At 42.0% G+C, this 19,562-nt stretch overlaps 1 protein-coding gene and 1 long non-coding RNA gene across 3 annotated transcripts in view; one reads left to right on the top strand and one right to left on the bottom strand.

Annotated features, from left to right (window-relative positions):
- The window catches only part of LOC308197454 (uncharacterized protein), a 557,403-nt gene that overhangs the window by 390,839 nt on the left and 147,002 nt on the right, over positions 1–19,562 (top strand). For both annotated transcript variants that reach the window (XM_080597939.1, XM_080597940.1), the window contains one exon: positions 16,860–16,963. In XM_080597939.1, the coding sequence (XP_080454065.1) occupies positions 16,940–16,963 (24 nt within the window). In that variant the 5' untranslated portion in view covers positions 16,860–16,939. The remainder of the gene's footprint in view (positions 1–16,859; positions 16,964–19,562) is intronic.
- Positions 671–2,956, bottom strand: LOC308197463. The gene is made up of 3 exons (XR_013952950.1): positions 2,492–2,956; positions 1,466–1,562; positions 671–792 (listed from the first exon to the last, which is right to left on the bottom strand). It is a non-coding gene; the product is annotated as an uncharacterized lncRNA (long non-coding RNA).

Raw genomic sequence — 19,562 nt, 5'->3', positions numbered from 1 at the left:
TGGACTAGATCAGCACACTGGGCTCACGAGATGGAAGTGTATGCCCGTATGTATATTAGCAGTTCAGAATCTCCTTCAGCTAGTTTTTTTCATCTTCTTCTTCAAATTTAGCCCAATTTTTTTTCCTGATATAATATTTATGTGATATATAAAAATGTACAAGATGACTCCATCTCTGAAATCAAATAGATTATTACCTTAATGCCTATCCATAATCACAGTTTTTAATCTAGATTCTTCCAAGTAAAGAAAGGACGATCACACTTGAATAATTTATCCAATTTATGTCCCCAAACCTCTGAACATGGCGATAGGAACACTAGATACACACTAAATATATCCATATCATTACTGTACTAAACCCTCCGAGTAACCCCCAGTAGCTGTTGCCCTATCTTATCCCCCACAGCAGCTTTAATCAGACTCCACCAAATTTCAGATTCACCAAGGCAGAGCAAAGCCCTGTGCTTGCTCTCCAGGGCAAGGAAAGGCAAGGCAGCAAGGAGAGGTACTTCAAGCGTGAGCAAGATTCTCGTGCTTCGTTAGAAGAATAATTGAAACCTCAGTCCTGCACTGAGCCCTGGACGTGGGGTTCCTCTGTGTCTCACACCCAGGGTCAGCAGTCAAAAATGAGAAAGCTCTAACTCTGTTGGGGTCTCGAGCCCCACTGGGGGAGGTCATGGCTGCTCTGAAATGTGCCCTCAGGCAGGGTGGAGCTGCAGTCTCATCCTTAGCTGACAAGTCTCACCCTGTGAGTACATCGCTGTGCCTCATGGTGCAATGCAGACTTTGCTGTGAAAGACAGAAAATACGTCTTAAAAAATAATCAGTAAACCTGCTTCTCTTCTCCAGCGTTTCATCAGGAACTTTTGATTAAATTTCCCAAAGGCTTTCAAATGTTTTTAGTAAACTTGGAAGACAAAATTAATGGAAAAAAAAAGGGGGAGGTGGGAGGAGAAAGTCACATGGAAAGTGAAGTCTATTCAGCATTGGGATACACTTCTCTGTGTAACATGCCATAACCTTTTCTGCACGTCCCGAGAATGAAACATGCAACCCTAATACTAATACCCAGAGCAGACAGAGGCACCTTTAGGAGCAAAATTCTTTGCTGCTCTTTATGAAAAGAAGATTCTCCTCATTCTAATATATATTTTTATAAATTCTTGCAGACTTCCTCTGTCTCTGTGTGTGACAGAGAACCTAGGTGCTTCTCAATAATACAGTGGAGTTACATGCCTACAGATGAGCTTTGACAAACCTTGTTTCATTAGTTTAAGAAATACTACTTTTTGCTTCATTGTTTTCCTAGCTGTTTTGCCATGGAGTCAGCAGAAGGGCTGACTCTATGCTCCTGCATCGGTCTCTTCAGTGTCATTTTGGTGTAAACCCACATTTCCCTGCAGTGGTTTAACTTCCCTTGTCCGTGTTGCTGTGGGATCAGCCTGCTGGTTACTGGTCGTACCTGCTTGCACTGTTCTGCAGAGCGGAGGCTGCCAGGTGAGCCCTGCTGCCACCACTCGCCACGGGCACGCGTGAGCAGAGTGAGAGGAGATGCCAGTCTGTGAAGAAAGGAAAGGCACAGACCATAAACCAGTACCTGTCTTCTTTCATCCATCTCTTCTGGAGCAGAAACCTTTCTGAACCAGAAACGCCAACATTGCTCCTCATTTGGGTCCAGACTGTGCAAATGGCCTCTGTCTCTGTGATGAGTATCTTGGGTCTAGCTCTAGGACGTGAGCATCTGCTCCTAGGAGCTGAAAGCCTGTCCCTTGCCTGACAAGAATACACTTAATGAAATTAAAGAGCAATAAAATCAGCTACATTACTCAAGATTATTACTTTCTGCCACATTGTGTATTCATACTATAATTTACCACCACAGGAGATCATAGGAACAAACCCTGGGTTTTACAAAGGCCTTTGTGATGTTGTGGCTATAATCAGAGGCAGCTCCACCGACTGCCGTAATGAGGGCAATCAAATCCCACACTTCAGCACACAGCCTGATGCCTGCAGAGTCCACACTGAAACTAATCCCCTCCTCTTCCCAACCCACCCAGTACACAGCATGCAACTGGCCATGGGAGTTCTTTGGATTTAGGGTTTTACTAAAGCATTAAAATCCAGGTGCTCCTGAAGGCAAAGGGTAAATTTAATGGGGCAAATGTCCATCAGATCCCACAGCCAAATTTCCTTTGCTTTAGGAGCTCCCATCAAGTATTGAAAAGCTATAGACTGAACCGGTCATATGCCAGAGGGAACGTCGTAGTGGCCTTTGAAGCAGAGAGAGGTAGAACAAAAGGGAATAAGAAAAAAAAAAAAAGAAAAGAAAAATGGGAGAAAAAATAAGTATATGTCTGTTAACAGAAATAGACTTTAGCACCTTTTTGCTGTTCCCATGGAAATCTTTCGCTGACTTCCGTGACATGGAGTTTTTTATCTCCAGATTTCAGGTGGCCCCTTCCAGGCTCAGTTTGGTGAGACTTACCTTGCAGGAGATCACTGTCATTAGTTTCTGGACACACAGCGTAAAGCTCACATGTGTGAGGACATTTGGCATGCTGGGAGTGGAGGAAGAAATTTCCTCGTTATAGAAACAATCCCGCTCACCCGAAGACATACTCGGGTCACAGGTGTACGTGACCAGCTGAAAAGCACAGGGTGTCCCTGTCTGAATCCTCAGGACCGGGCCACAGAGCTGGGCTCTGCCGCCTCCCCCTGCTGCCCACCTCCCATCTGCCACCCCCAGCAGTGCCCGCTTGCCGGCCGCTGTGTTCGGTGTTCCTCGTGGTTGACAACCTGTATCGTATCCCTGGATAAAAGCAGCTCAGCCTTTTACTCTATTTACTCTATTATTCAGACTTTTCTTTTTTAGACGCTGGTTTTCATTAAAATTTAATCTTCCGAGACATGATTGATGCAATGAGTGAAAAAAATAAAAGACTGCAGAGCTTCCTCCTTAGGTCAGAAAGCTGTGACAGGGTTACTTGGTAACACGGAGCACACGAGCTAACAAATCTCCCTCTCTCATTCCTCTTTCTCTCTGATGATCTATGAAATGTTTTCAAAAGCTCATTTGTTAAGCCCAGATTCTTGCTGGCTTCATACGCCTACCTAAGCGAAGGGTAGGGGCCTGGGAAGCACCCCAGGAGGGCATGGTGCACACCGGGATTTGGGAAATGGGGGTGGATGGAATGAGACTCACGGTGTCTCCTGTTGGTGGCACCAGGCTTTCCCCAAGGCTGTGGGAGCTGGGAGGTGTCTGCGCTGTGGTTAGACAAAAACCAGCAGCCCAAGGTCTCTGCTGTGTTTTATTCTGAAACTCTTCTCTGGCAGGAAGTGTTTTCTGAGATGCCTGTGGTAGGTTTCCAAATAGTTTAATCCCCTCCACAAGAGAAATGAGGAAAACCAAAATGTTCTTATGGAAGACAGAAAGGGTGGGATAGCTCTTTTTTTCCTTGAATACTCAAAAAGGGAGAAAGCGATACATCAGGGGTGTCTAGCTGCAGGGGAAGAAATCATGACAAATACTGGTACTCCCAAAATGATGGGAAACTTCACCAAGTACAGAGGAAGAGATGAGGGAGGGAGAGAGATGATGAACCACTGAAAATAATAGGGGATGACTTTCTAATAATTCCAATAATAATTCTAATAATTCCAAATAGAGCCAAGTGTAAATTAGAATTAATTTTTCAGGGAAAATGAATCATTGCTGGAAAAAAAAATATGTGAGTAAAACATATCTTTTGAAACTCCTTGAGAATCTCTTACAATGACATGGTTTCCACCCAGGCCATTACGCAGTTGTAATAACTTTAAATGTTTGGTGTTCAGCTGTGTCCTGAAGTAATTTGAAAATACGTCTTTTAAGGAGGTCCTGCAGCCAGCCCTGATTTGAGAGATGTATGTAGACACTTGTATGTGAGGAAATGCCAGGTCCTACGTGATTTGAACATACCCAATTCACATTTCTTTCAGAGGGAGAAAAGGGTGTTCAGAAGTAAACAGAAGCCAACAGCACTCACAGGAACCCTTTGCCCATTCAGAATTATCACTTGACATTATCACTACCTCAGTTTTCAGCCTTGAGACTAGGCTTATAACTCGTGTCTGAAATGCATCTGTTTTCAAACAGGAGCTTGCATTCAGCCTGAATTTATTGTGGGTTCCAGGTAAAGATACCCTTGGGGCTGAGAGTGATGCTCACAATGAATTCTTGGAAAAGGAGATGAATGTTCCCATCATAGCAAGTCATTAGCCGCATTTTTCTGACTTGCTTGGGATGCCTCCTGTGCCTTGGCTGTCTCCCCAGCAAGCCTTCCACCCCCTGTGCTGTTCCAGCACATTGCGAGAGCTGTGCGCATCCATAAATGCCCAGAGTTGGCTCACTATGCCCCGAACTGGCTCACTATGCCCAATTTAAAACAAATTGCTGTGCAAAAAGCAAGTCAGCTGGGCTCTGACCAGAATTCAGGACAGGCTTTGACGAGATCACAAAGTAAGCAGCAGAAATGCACTGATGTTTCCTTCATGTTCTTGACTCCTTTTTCCCTTGTATGTTTTTTTTTCAATTGTGTTTAACAGTGTATCTGCTTCGTGCTACAGCTTCTCCTTGCCTCTGAGGAAAGCTCCAGGGGTTTCATCTAGACAAAAGCGAGAGATTTGTACTGTGAAGGCCTAGGGAGAGATTCAGAGGACTGAAGTTGTCACTAAGCACCTGCAGAGGTGAGAGAAGCAAAGCCTGAGAGGCAGAGAACATCCCGGCTTAAAACAAATGAGTGGGAAGAGAGAGATGGTCCCCAGCAGGGGTGTGTGGGGATGTGCAGGGGCAGGGGAAGGAGGCAGTCCTGAGTGGATTTCTCCTGTTAGCCTGTAGTACTAGAAATGCTTGTTTTGAAGTCCTATTGCAGATTTAAAGTAGTTAAAATAATCAAATGTGACCAGTTGGTTGGATAAATGGACCTGGGCTGCTGTAACCTACTGAACCCAAAACCCTCACCAACATATTCTGGTGATGACCCGCATTTAGGTGTGAATAATAGTCACTCTCAATTAAAATCACAAGCCCAGTACTTAGCTTACGTTACCTGCCACTCATTCCTCCCCCCTCCCCCCCCGAGGGATACTCACTTTTCTTGATATTTTCTCTGCTTGTTGATCTTTCTGTAGACCAGTAGGCTTGCTAGCCCTCTGTCTGAGGCATGCCTTGTGTGCTCCTGTGCCTGGCTCGTGCAGCAAACAGGCTGGGGCAGTGGTTTCTTTGCTTCGTACGTTATTATTCCCAGGCTGCCACAGTGATCCCACATCAGCTCAGAGCCTTAATACAGAGAGAAGAGAAAGAAAAACAGATATTGCTGTTGTCTGGAAGTTCAGAACATTCACACAATTTTAATTTATTAGTAGTGTCTTGTTAAAAGTCACTTTGATTGCAAAAATCTATGGGCTAATACGTGTTTCTGACTTACTTCATATACAATCTCTGGGTATAATATGGGTATGTTATAAAACAAAAATAGTTCAACAAAATGAATAACCAAACTTCATATAAAAATAGTATTAAAAAAACAAACAAACGGGGTACTAAGGAGCATGGAAACGATCAGCTGTGCAATTTCATGTTGATTCAATTCCATTTACAGCTCATAAATTCACTTAATGTTGTCGCACGCTTTTGACTGCGCGTTCCCCCAGCACCCCTCTGGTTCAGCAGAGATACTCACAAGCTCTTACCACTCAGTATGTGCGCCAACGGCGATGTGGATATGCAAACAGTGCCACCTTCTCTTTGTGCCAGCCTGGTCACTGGAGCACAGCGCTGGGCCGTTGCTGCGCGGTAGCTCAGGCGGTGTCCCAGGGAGCTGAAGCACGAGATGCTGGAGGGCAGCACAGTCATCCCTTTGTAAATGTTAGCAGAGGGCAGCTAGCTGCAGCCTTTCCTGGGAACATGCAGTAGCTCCTGCTGACATTTGCACCCACCATATGGCAGAGTGCAGCATGGACATCCAGGGCTGAGCTCGCCGCCTTATAAATGATGCTGCTGCCCTTGAACAGATTCACGGGTTGCATTTTTGTCATCCTGTATTGCTGTGTGCCTCCATTTACAGCAGAAAGACACGTCTTTTTTTTTTTTTTTGGCAGTGGTGTGTGTGTGTAGGGGGGGTGAGTACCGTTAACACTATCAATACTCTGGAAAGATGTAAGCTGCATACATACAATCAACACAGAGCCAAATAAATGGGGGTAATCGGGTAAATCATGTAGCTCTTCATGGTCATTGAAGTACTCAGGGGTGAATGTGAGTTTTCAGTGTGCGCATCCATGTTGTCTTCAGAAGATGCAAAGTCAGGTCCTAACACTTCAGACTAATGGCTCACCTTGTTTCAGGTAGGAAGTCATAACCTTGTCTTTCATTTAACTGGGGGTTCCACAATGGAAATTGCTAGAGTGATAGAAGCAATGCAATGATTTTGATGTCTTCTTTAGAAAGGAAGTAGAACTATATAGACGTGCTCAGTTATACAGATATATATATAAGATACATCTTCCTAGGAATCTGAGGAGCAGCATAGTACACATTGAGTACCCACAGAGCTATCCATAGAATAATTTGTGGAAAATATTTGTGCTTATTTTAAGTATATTTTACTTGTTATCATAAAAGTAAAATACAATGCATACCACATAGTGAATATTATGTAATAATATATTTATAATTCACTCATTCAAAGAACTATTTCAGAAAAGCTTACTTTAGAAAAAACAGTTGGGTGAAATAAATTAAAATCAGCATATGCAACCTTTTTACATTGCAGATACATTTTCCTATTTTATTATGCCTGTAAATTCATCTCAGCAGCAGCTAAAAGAGAACAAAAGGGAAAAGCTACATAGTTATAGTTGCCAGAGCAATTAGTTAGGAATAAGGTAGTTTTCAGCTACTTATGTGCATGTTGTGAAGGTCGTGACATTCAAGGGTAATTTTGAGGGCAAGCTCTTTTATAAAGATTTTGAAATGCATTGATGGTCTTATCCAGCTCATGGCTGGACTAGCTACTGCACCTCAAAAAAAAGCCTTTTCCTTGTAACCTCTTTACTCCCACAGCCAGCATCCTTGCTGCACCCTCTGCTAGCTCCTTTTTACGAAGAACAGATGTGGAGATAAAACTAAGCTTTCACCTTCAGTGCTGTTCCTTTCCAGTTAAAGCTAAAGGATTTTAATGAAATAGTAATGAAAAACATACCACTAGCTATGTAATTTCTTTAGTGTGGATGAACAGAGGTTATCCACAGGCTTTTGAAAGCGTAATTCTCTTTCAAAAGAAAAAAATTCAGTTAATTGTCATGTACACTGCACTCTGAGTGATATATGAGTCTTATTAGTACATACAGATTTATGAGACAGGATACAGTCCTTGAAAGAAAAATCTCTTAAATTATTACATTTTACCTCTCTCACCTTTGTTCTTGTGCAAGGTCAAACTGCATATTTAAAATGTTCACCTGTCACGTTCCTTAAAGATGAAGATTGCTGAAGGTTGGGCTGTGCTGAATTTGGCACCGTCAGTGCCCTGAACTCTGAAAGCAGAACGAGGGGTTTGACACGTCATGATTGCAGTTTGACTGAGAGACGGGAACTGGTGTTTTTTGTGGTAGTCGCACCCCCCAGCCTTATTAACCCAACCAGAAGTTTTATCCATTGGATGCTATTTAAAAGTAGGCAAGCCCTTCTTAGCCCTACAGTATTCTTCTCTTGATGAAACCAAGTAGCTATGCGTAGAAGTAGCAAAGAAATGGACAAATAATTATGTCATTTGTACTTGTAGAAGAGAAAAATCAATGTAAAACAGCTAAAGATATGGAGACAGTGGACAGAAAACAGCAAGGGAAGAAGACAAGGGGCCTGGAAGGGAACTTAATTCCTTATCTTCTCCCAGTGATCTGTGGGTGCAGTGGCCCACCTCGGTTCCCCATTCTACAGTCTACTGCAAGTGATCAGCTGTGGGTGTGGGGGCTCACCACATCTAGTCACTCACTGATAGATGCAAGAAGCGCTTTATGCAGCCGTGGGAGGGTTGTCAGGGCAGTGCTTTACACGAAGCCTGTCCACGAACAGGTTCAGGCAACTTTCATCTTAAACAGGTTTGCTTCTAAAATTTACCTTTTCGTAGATTTTTTGTGAAATGTGTAGGAGCATTTCTTTAACCTCGCTTGTATGGTAGCCATCGCGTTTCTGGCTGAGAAATAAGTGGTATTACCACAGTCAAAAGGAACAGCATGCAGAGGTTTTTCTGCTTCCTGGTCTACCACGAGCACAGGGTTACTCACCGCTCGATCGCCTGGAAATGAGAACTACGGCTGGCAGGAGGCTGCCTGCCTAGACATGGGGCAGCCCCCAGCTCCACTGCGATAGCCCTGCAAGCAACATTAAATGAATCACTTGAGAAGATGACTTTTCATCCTCAGAAACCATGTAGGAATGGCAGAATTTGAGAAACGTGTGAAAGAAGGACTTGTCCTTTCTGTGCGCGTGGTCTGTCCCGCCCCTCAGGCATGCCCAAGCATCTCCTGCCACTCCTGCAGCAATGGGAAGCTCGTTCGGCCGCGCTCTCCACAGGTGATGCTTTGGTGAGAAATGTAATTATTTCCGTCGTGCAGAGGGATGCTGTGGTTTAGTAGAGATGACTGTGATAATTTCTGGGAAAAGGCAGCTTTCAAAAGTAGGAGTATGGTAGAGCCTAGTACAAATGAAGGAACTTAGGTCTGATAATGCTGTCTACTGGTTCTTGTTAATGATCTGGATTTCAGATATCAATTCATAATAAGGTTAGAAAGAGATGGAAGCAAATTTGAGTTCAATCTGGTTTTGGCGCACAGTAATTAGGCGCTCCCCAAGAAGCAGACGCTGTTGTACTGTAATTACAGTGCCCCCGGATGACCGCTGGGACAATGCTTATGGTTCCTCCACAGCAGCTCTTGACAGATTCATCAACTAGAGGAGACAAAACTTAACTTGTGTCCCTTACTGCTGCTGCATTCGCACGTCTCATTTGGCAAACACACTTGTGCATAGACACTGACGACTTTCCCTGCTTGAATTCAGCTCCTGGAAGCTCCCTGTGGGAATGAGGCTGTGCGTTTTCCCTTTCTGCAGGCACTGGGGACCTGGTCCCGCGGCTGCAGCGTGGGCCAGGTTTGTGCTTGCTGGTTTCTGAGGGATCTGGTACATTGTGTGTGGGGCTCATTGTGCAAAGCTCCACTTCCAAACTACTTCCTTGGTGTCGCCCCGTGTGTGGGGCATCCTGCAGGTGCAGTAGAGAGGATTGTGTTGTTTGTCATCAATATTAAAAGGCACCTGAAACGCATGTTTTCCCTTGCCCCCAGCAGCAGCCACCAGTGCAATCGCATTGCACAGGCACACGGAGCCACCCCCCGTTCTGGTGTCACTGACACACCTGCACCCCAGAATAATCTCTAGCAAGGCCCAGATGAACGAAGCAAGGACAAGACCAAAACCCTGTTGTAGGCACAACCTTTAATGGCTATGGGGAAAGTCCCCGCGACGAGCATTAGAGGTAGATGTAGAATGATCTCAGCAGAAGTGAAATGGAATTGCTATCTGGATATTGTGTTCTGAAATAATCTATTATTCTGTGAACAATTTATATGGATTTTCTAGTACAATTACATTCAGTCTGAGTTTAATTGTCTGCCTATGAATGTACATATATATTACATAAAGCACGGAGCTGGAAACCTCAGTGTTTCCAATTGCATCTACCAGAGATGCAATGTAAAAACCCAGTGTCTCTGAGGCCTTGAGGACAGCTGAATGGAAACTTTTCTACTCCTCAGAAACTGGAGATACTTGCATTTTGGCAGGAGTGACTCTGAAGCGAGTGCACAAAACTGTGCAGTGATATTCCTGACACGTAGCAGGGAAACAGGTAGGGATAATAAAAGCAATCACATTCCCATCCCAGGATATGTTGCAAACTCTGGATTTTTCCCTAAACAGTGAATTCAACCATTGGTATTGTCTGGAGTAGATCAGAAAGTAGCTGTAAAACACACATTTGCTACCAGGTGCTTCTTTTAATTCCTTTGATGTATTAGGTCTGTCAGCTGATCCATTTTCTATTCACATTGCCCTCCAGAATCCAGCTGAAGTGTAGATAATGTAGATAGTCACAGGGTTTTTGTCTGTTTGTTTGTTTGCTTTGCCTGTTGATAGATAATAATGTATTTATGAAATGACTTACAAGAAATCAGACCTTTCTAATGCAGAGGTTTAATAGAGAAGGCTAGCCTAATAACTCAGTTTCTTCTGTGTGCCCAAATGACAATGCTATGAATTCTCTTCCCTCTCAACTTAATTCAAGGATCATTTCCACAACCTGATTTACTCTTGTACCTTCTCCAGCTATGTTGATTGAGGTAATAGACTGGAAAAGAAAAACAAATCAAGGCTTACATCATTGTATATGCTATATTTTGCTCTGGCTAAATTATATGTAGTATTTCAAGTACATATTTCTTCCTTAAAGAAAAATAAATGGAAAAGGCAACCCTTTTTTGGGTCGCACAGAGAATTTGCTGTAGAAGATTCTGCAGCTTCTCCTGAAATTCTGCAGACATTGCTGTAAAGGAAAGGCTTTTTTTTTTTTTTTTTTTTTGCACATTGGAAAGAGGAGAACATGGAAGAGATGCCTCTTCTCCTGCAGAAATGCAGTCATCAGGGCTCATGGCTGAACACGGCTGTGGGTATGTTCACGTCGTACTCAGCACTCAGTGCACAAAGAATGATCGCTCCGTATCAGGAACACCAGGAGACAGTCATGCTTGCTGCGTTGTACTTGGATCGTGGGTTGATGTTGCCTGCAAAGAGCATGCAGTCTAACAGCAAATGCATGCAGCATTTCTGAGTTTGTAAACATCACAGAGGGTGTATAGATGTCTGTACAGAGCAGAGAGAGTAAATGTCACGAGGGGTGGAAGGGGGAGCAATGTATGGGATGCGTGTCTGTGTGTGAATGGGATGATGTAGAAGAGCAAAGTAAACTTTCCGAATGAAGCACATCAGAGTATATGAAAAGGAATTTATTTTGCAGTCTCAGATTCAACTGCATAATGCTCGTGCTCATTTTGCGAACATGCCGGGGCAGCTGGGCATGTTTTGAAATCTGCTGCTATTCTTTTGAAAGCGTGCTGATTTGGAATGCATATGGTCATTGCAAAACCTTAGCTTTGGCAGAGCACTGCGATCACAGGAGGAGGATCATTACTGTGTTTACAGTTGTTGCCCTGCCAATGTGATACGATATGGAATGGAAGTGCTGAATACGAGTCTTTTATAGTCATATTTGAACAGTTAAATAAAAGGATGATTTGAACACGCTGAGCATTACTGTTCTCAGATATTCCAATGGGAAATGCCTTTCTGGTAACATGAAGAACTTCATGGCTGTAGCTCGACTGTCTCAGAATTTCAGTGAGGCAGAAGGCAGCATTCCTGCAAGATCAAACATTGCAGCTTAGCATTGCAAAACATAGCACTTCGAGTATCACTTTAAATGGGATAAAAATGAAATATTTATAACAGGCAAAGGAAGAGGCAACAGCAGAACGAAAAACAGAGTGGAACGCTTGAATGAAAAGCAAAAACTCCCTCACTGCAGCCCTGGCTCCCCCTCTTCTGGAAACACCCTCATATCTGATCTGATTCTAGAAGAGAAACAGGTGTTACGTCTTTTACTCTTCTTCCTCCCTCCAGCCCCCAGAAAAACAACTCAAACCTGTGTATCTTTAATTACCCTGAACAAGAAGCTGATACTTATTTCAGCATTTTTGAAAGGGATGCCACTAGCCTAGTCTGTGGAGATAACTTCAGTGGTTTTATAAATGGGATTAAGCACTGGGTCTTCTTCCAGTGTTTTTCTCCGAGGGTGGTGGCATGTGATCTAGATAGGGTCATATTCATGTTGTCGTATGGGATATTTATCCAGTCAAGGTACCCATTGCTCCTGCCTGCTGGGGCACAGGTTGGAAGCCCCAGCAGCCAGCTCCTGGTGGTGTGGCCAGGCTGGGTTAGGAGCTCGGAGAAGAGCCAGGCAGCCTTTCTTCGGATGGTACGAACGAGCAGGCTCTGCACTCGACCCGTGAGTGCCGGAAGAGATCCCCAATGTGCAAAGTTAATCAAGTTGTGGCCTAATTAAAGCACATTACTGCTGCTTTGTCTTTCTTCCTGTGGTGCCCGAGACAAAAAGCTACTATAAAGGAGCCCTGGTGGTGTAGTTTTACACATCTCTTAAGAGGTCAAATAACTTTGGTATTTGAGATGTTGATCATAAAGAGAGACAAAAGGCTAAGATTTGTTTACTTTATCCCTCCTGCCAAGTTAATTTTAGTACCTATTATTTGACAGTACTAATTAAACCATATTTCATTCTTTTCCATTCTGTAGTGGCTAAATACTGACAAACAGAACTGTTGAACAGCTGAAACCTACTTAAAATTACTTCTACTCTGTCATACACCAAGTTCTGTAATGTACAGAATACTTTAAAGTTAAGGGAAAAGTTTAAGTTTAAAGTGTGTTTATGCTGTCAATCTCTACATGGTCTCTAATGATCACCTAAACACTCTGCTTACTACTAGACTATACATTATTTTTATTTTTTCTGTCTTTCTAAAGGAAGATAGAGGACTCAATGGTGCTTAGACGTATCAACATATTTTCCTTATATTGCTTTTATATTATGTGTATTTGCCATAACTGTTGCAACACAAAAACATTTAAGAAAGTGATGTAATTTTGGACAGACATAGAATTGAAAGACGGAAGTCATTAACAAATAATATCAAATTCTTCATTTATTTCTATTGAAATAAAACTCTCAGAGCTTGATTCTGGTTTTCTTTATATCACTAGACAGGAGGCGGAGTAAACAGACAATACAGAAGCATAGTGTTGGCATGTCCTGTAATTTTCTTGAGTTTTCCATACCTGGTATTCCTCTATAAGTCCAGAATTCTCTCAGAAACTCAGTTTGACTTTCTTGTGTCTCCTTTTCAAGCAAGTCTTTGGCTTGCTATAGGAGAAAAACTAGAAAAACAACTACAACTTCCCAACAGCTAATAGACTAAACAATCAAAAGAACTCAGATTAATTAGAATTAAGTTTAGATTAATGATCTTATGCTTTGGAAATAATCTTGTTCATAAGTGTTCACTATTTACAGTTGCCAGTGCCACACAGTCAGTGTATGACTAGAGCCACTTCATTTTCTTTGAGGAATGGCAGAGGAGACCTCTGCCTGGAATTCATGTCCAGCGTTACACTTATTTCTTGGAAAGAAATAGAAAGTGCTGCAAAATATGAATGTGATTATGGTCTTGCATGAAAGTAAATCGTGAACAATTAGTCTAAAAACAATAAAATAAAAGTGATATTAACTGTTAAGAGACCATAACGTGGTCCTATATTCTCATTCTGTCTGTGGTGTGCAAAGTATGTCATTTCTATAGTGCATTTATTTTAGTTACCCCTGATACTTTTTAATTAAGACATCAAATACCAGAATACCATTTTAGTAAAATTGTTCTGATTTTTTCCCCTTAAGCTAAAGTCTCCTCTCTCACAGGAAAGCATCACAAAATAAAACCAAAAAGAATGATGTAGAGTTTTATTTGAGGGTGTTAAGAATTCATATTCATTCTTCCTAGTTGCTCAGGAAATAGTGAGCCACTTTCAATTACCTAACCATGGAGCAGAACCAACTTCCCCTACAGTGTGGCAGGTGATTTCTGGCTGCTTCTAGTTTGGGCTTGTGACGCTGGATCCCACTGAGAGTTTTGACTTTCACAGAGAAGCTGCAGAATGTTTTGAGGACCTGAAAAATACCTGAAAACAAACAAACAAGTAAAAAAAACCCTGAAAGCCTGATACCTGAAGAAACAGGTACCGTCTGAGAAATGGGAACTCAAAACTGGAGGCCACCTAAATCAGCAGACACATTTCAAAAGTGTAGGATCCTTGCATCTAATTTAAAAGTTTTGCCCTGGCAGGTCCATCTTCAATTTATCCACGGTTTTATTATATCTGAAAAATACGCAGTGCCTATGGGAGAGCCCATAACTGAACATCACGGCTTCACCAGTGAGCTACAGGAGGCCCCAGTTTGGCTTCCCTGAGCAGTCTGGCCACCCGGCACTGTCCAGGCTCCCTTTCTTGGTCCCCCAGCACGCCCCTGGATTTGTGCCTCTCATGCTGCTCCCCATGTCTCTCCATCAGACTGCTTTGGGATCCAGAATCTGAAGCACGCAGAGTGCTCAGACGGAGGAGGGAGGGTAGGAGAAGAAATGAAATTTCCTTGATTATCAGGCAAATTCCCATCAAAAGCCCATTTTAGATTTGGTGGAATTTCTTGGAAGGGGAGAAGTTTCTAATGAAGTGCTTTTGGTTGGTTAAACACAGATTAGTCAGAATATTTTTGACCATTTAATTAGCCAGAAGGAGAGGCCATCAAATGTTGAGGAATCACCCTGATAATGAGAAAAGTTTGTATTAAAAGGCTCATCAGTCTCATAGTGGCAGAGAGAACTATATATGAAAGCCATGACAATTTAGCAGGTTAGCTCTATTTAAGTGGCAGATATAATTTAGAGAGAAATGTTCTTATATCCTTTATTAACTAGTTTTATGATGATTTGCTAAAGAAATCTGGTTTCTGTAATTATGCTAGATGTCCATTCATCTGTCTGTCAACTCCTTCTCTGGGAGCCTTTGAATCTGCTTAGCGTGACAGCAGGGCAGACGCCAGACAACTTTGCTGCTATCAATGCACACAAAAACGTGCCCAGGTAAATTCATGCCCTCTTGGAGGGAAGGCTGCAATGTCATCTCAGTTCTGTCAGAGACCCATGGAAAAGTAGCCTGTGTAATGCTGATAATCATGAAACCACCATTTTCTTGTCCATTTTACTATCACTGGTTAGCAGAAACACGCTCAACTCAAATTTCATCTAAAGTTTGCTCAGATAAAAGACTGCTAGTTGAAAACAAACCCAAATCAACTGGCCAAGTGCTGTAGGCATGAGAAGTCCCCTGTGAGAGGCTATCCGAGAGGTTGCGTCCAAGGCTCAGCACTTTTTCCATGCCAGCCAGCAGTGGGAATGTTTTGGTCAGGTTGGTGACCTCCTTGACAAGTCATGCAAATTTTGCAGAGGCATGAGGGACTAGGTAGTGTTTGTCAGATAGTATTTTCTTTTCTCTTTCCTTCCCTCTTTTCCTGGTCCCTTCTCTTGCTTTCAGGACTGTACATCTGAAATGACAGTGTCAGTAAAGACAAAACTGCAACCTGTGTGTTGTTACCACCATGAGAAAAGATGACCGAGGCAAGTTCAGGCGGTCTGAACTTCTGCAAGAGCACTGTCGGGTCTCCTTCCTTCCCTTATCACAGCTGCAGGACCAACAATTTTTTCTTAGCACTGTGGTTTGTTTTTTGAGGGAATGTTCATCTAAATGATAGCAATAATTATACAAACAAATGAGTTTGGACATAGTGAACTGAGATGGAACCATTTGGGTTTTTGATTGATATTCTTTTCAGTAATTCAATAAGCATCCATATTTCTGGCTCTGATCATTCTTCTTTTCCCTGATGTGACTTGCAAAAGTGCATATTTAGACTGGGTGGCCCCTGTAGCCATCTTAGCTTCTCCCCACTCATGTGCTGGAGCACTGGGACCAGACACAGCGAGGTTCCTCTGCTCCCTCTCTTCCTCTGCAGTGTCTCTGGTGGGTGGGTTGGAAAGCCAGCAGGAGCCTTTATGACCGTCCAGTCTGACCTCAGGCATCACACAAAGCTATCGCCTTCCAGCTGTAACACATTCTTTCTGTCACACGAGAGTTATATTTGCTGCATTGTCGCTTTATTCTGTAAGACATTTTTTCTCTGTCCTTTATCAGCTGTGGTTGCTGCAGCCTTCCATGGGCTAAAAGAAAGGGAACACAACAACTGCTAAGGGAGATGTCACGGCCCTTCCATGCATTCATTCTCTGGAAGCTTTTGTGCAGGAAGTGAGAAAAGGGCTGTGATCTGTATAGAAGATACATACAGTGGGGGAGTAGCATTGTAGCGACAAGATTCAATAGCATTTAGTCAGGAACACTTCTGAATCAAGAGGATCACAAAGTACAATCTATAAGGATACACATCTCAAGGGGGGAAGAAAAAATGCTGCTAAGGTTATACTGTCGGTTTTCTTATCGAGAAAAAAGATAGCAAGTGTGTAATGTTCAAGGAGACTGAGGAAGTCCAGTAAGTCTGTAATAATAGGTGTCTTGAAGTATTACACAGATCAAGTAACACAACTGGACAAGTTTTATAGATGTTATTTCTCACTCCTTGAGTCTACTGCTTCTGAAAATAGTTTTAGTTCTGCAGCACATGAGGCAAGAGGCTGCTGTCATCTTAAATAACCCGGGGAAAAGAGAGAATAACAAAAATAAAAATGAAATTTAAAGAAGAAAGAAAGAAAAAATAAAACAAGTTTTTATTCATATGATGGACCCTTGCTTCTCTCTTGCTCTGACTGGTGAAGAGCTCCAGAGAAGTCAAGGTGTTGATAAAGTAGGAGGAGGAAGTTCTTACAAATAAAATTTCAATAATATTTTATAGGATATTCTAACTGTATTTGGAATATATTCTATATAATATTCTAAATATTATATAAATATTCAGTATATTCTACAATATTCTGTAAAATAGTCTATCTAGTCTACTGGAATATGATTTCCTGAGAGCTTGTACCTGATGTTCTTCTAATGCTTCTTCTCACCTTTCCTCTTGTAGCTAGCATGCCCATTGGATGCTGGGTGGATGCAGTGAGATGCTTGGCTGGTTCCTGACTTTCAGGATAAATACACAATGGGATGAAACCGACCTTCTTCCAGAATGTAAGTAATTGTCTCTATTTGACACAGTTGCTAACTAATGTTTTGGGGGCTGGATATATTTGAAAGTCTTACCTCTGTCAAATTAGGTTGAACTTGCCCAAACAGTGTCAAAAATCAGTAGTGAAAGGACTGGAACAGACACTGGAACAGCACTGGATACACGGTATAAGTCTTGGTTCTGTTGGAAACCAGCATAAGAATTATGTTAACAAGTCATCGTTTTAAAGAACGGCCATCTTAGGAAGTGGCGATTATCTTCTCCCGTGTGTTGTAACTCAGGAATTGCTTGTCCAAAAAGAAGAGACAGACTGCTAAAGAGTTTGCTTTATCTTGCTCATCACGTATATATTTTAGTTAGAGACTGAAATAAAATATTTAAGGTATCAGAAAAACAGGAGGACTTGCAGTGACTGTTCCCCCAGCAGACTCTTCCCAGACTGCTCACATACGTCAGTGAAACAAAGTGGTGCATTTACCGAGGTAAAAAGATGATGCGCCAGAGGGCTGTAGGACATGTTGCCTCCTCCCATTGGGCTGCAGGTACCTGCTGCAAGACATGCTCATCACTTTACCGTCCCTTTCCTTAAATAATAAATGTAATTAGTGTTGCTTTTTCCTGGCCTACATAACTAGGACTGCTGGGTTTTCATCTGAATTATGGTTTTAAGCAGGCCGATGGGTTCACTTTCAATGGGAGATTTCTGATCACCTGCTGTGTTTATTCATGAGATCAGATGTTTCCTAAGACCTGGATTTTAAATATAATCATTGTACACATGATATCTTGAAGGCAAAAAAAAATCTTATCAGGAAGAGTTTTTTGATATCCAATTTTTAAATAACAAATTAGTTTAATGAATATTAATTCCTGATAAAATACTCAAATCAAGAACTGGATGCTTTCTGGGAGGTATTACTGAATTAAATGTGAGGTCCTGGTGTCTCCTAAGCACAACTTGGTTACATGATGTCAAAGCAGCTGATCCAGTGGTCTCTCCGGTGGTTTAAAATCTTGTGATTTATCTGTGGCATAGGCATTGTATACACTTATATATCAAAGTGTGAGTTATGTCTTGTGCTTAACTTCCCAGTGGTACTTAGCATGGATAGGGAAAGAACATCTACATTTAAAAGTGGTTTGTACTGTAAATTAGTGGCAATATCTATGTTCTCTTGCGGTCTGTCTTTAAATACGATACCTATACGTAGTAGGTTCAAAAATTTCATATGTGTTGAAACTAAGGAAATATGTTTGTGGCATGCTATGATTAGAAAAAAGCTGCCATTTGAAGAGGCTTAGAGGTTTGGAGCATTAACATTAGTCCTTGGAGAGAGGGATTGCGATAAGGCAATTAAAGATGCATGCTAAATTAATTAATCCCACTGCTTTATTATGCAGCTGATGTTTTTAAGAAACAATATGCAGAAAAAAAGTTTCCTCTTATTCATCCACATATGGGATTTTCTTTTCAGTGATATGTCTTGCTTAATGTCACGGATACAGAAGATTAAGTCCTGGGATAATAGGTTATCTATTTCTATACTGTAACTTTTATTGTGTTTTATAATTGTAAATTACAAAAGGCAAATATTTGTATTATTCAGTGGACCTAATATTTTCTTCTGGTTCCAAAGAACCACTGATAAGGAGGTAGTTTAAAATTGATGGTTCTCTCTCTATAAAAAATATATATTTTAGATAGATTTGTGGTCATTTGATATGGAGTGATTCATCTCAAATGATTTTAGGACATCCAAATACCAAGCCTTTAATAGACTCAAGTTTAAGATGTTCAAGTCCAAGTCAAATGTCCAGGTTGGGCTGTAGCTACCAGAGAGAGGTCAGAAGTGCCCACGCCTCACAGGCATAACATGTCGTAGGTGCTCACCCTAGGGGGAGATGAGCCCCTTCTGGGATACTCGGGCTCTTCGCTGACTAAGGAGAGCTTGGAGAAACTACCTCAGGCAGAAAGCTGCCCTAGCTGAGGGAGAAGGATAGTTCATACTAATGCTTTTAACTCTTTCTTACCAGAAAAAAAAAAAAGAAAGAAAGAAAACCAGGCTCATTTATGCATGCTGTACATACATATTTACAAAGGCATATTTGTGGCTCTGATACATGTGCCAGGCTCCGAACCAATTTACAATAATTGTACTTTATAAAGCAAAGGGGCTGGGCTGGTACATGGTGTTGTGACATACTGGCACATCTCCCAGGCTGCCAGCACGTACAATTGAATCTCATTTTTCATTTCTGTTCCTGCTGTGAAAAATAAGCCTTAAAAACATGTATTGAAGTGCAAACCGATGCAGTAGTGTCTGCCCACATTTTGCAGCCCCAGCCAGCGTCACTGAGGGATGTGAACTGGCTCTTTCATTTCAGTGGCTAGCTCTGAGGTTATATGGTGGTACAGAAGTCAATGCTAAGTGCTACTTTGCAAAGAGTGGGGAGGAATCCCATCAGGAAGATTTACACATCTGTCCGAGTGGCCCTTCATTTTCACGCAGATGGAGCTAGATGATAGTACATCTCCATCTCCTTGAAGTCCTAAATAGCATCCCAACGTGCTAGTGGGTATCTCCCCCAGATGATGCTTAA

This window comes from Anser brachyrhynchus (genome assembly GCF_964034855.1).
Source record: "Anser brachyrhynchus genome assembly, chromosome: 6".
NCBI lineage: Eukaryota > Metazoa > Chordata > Aves > Anseriformes > Anatidae > Anser > Anser brachyrhynchus.
This window is presented reverse-complemented; position numbering and strand designations above follow the sequence as displayed.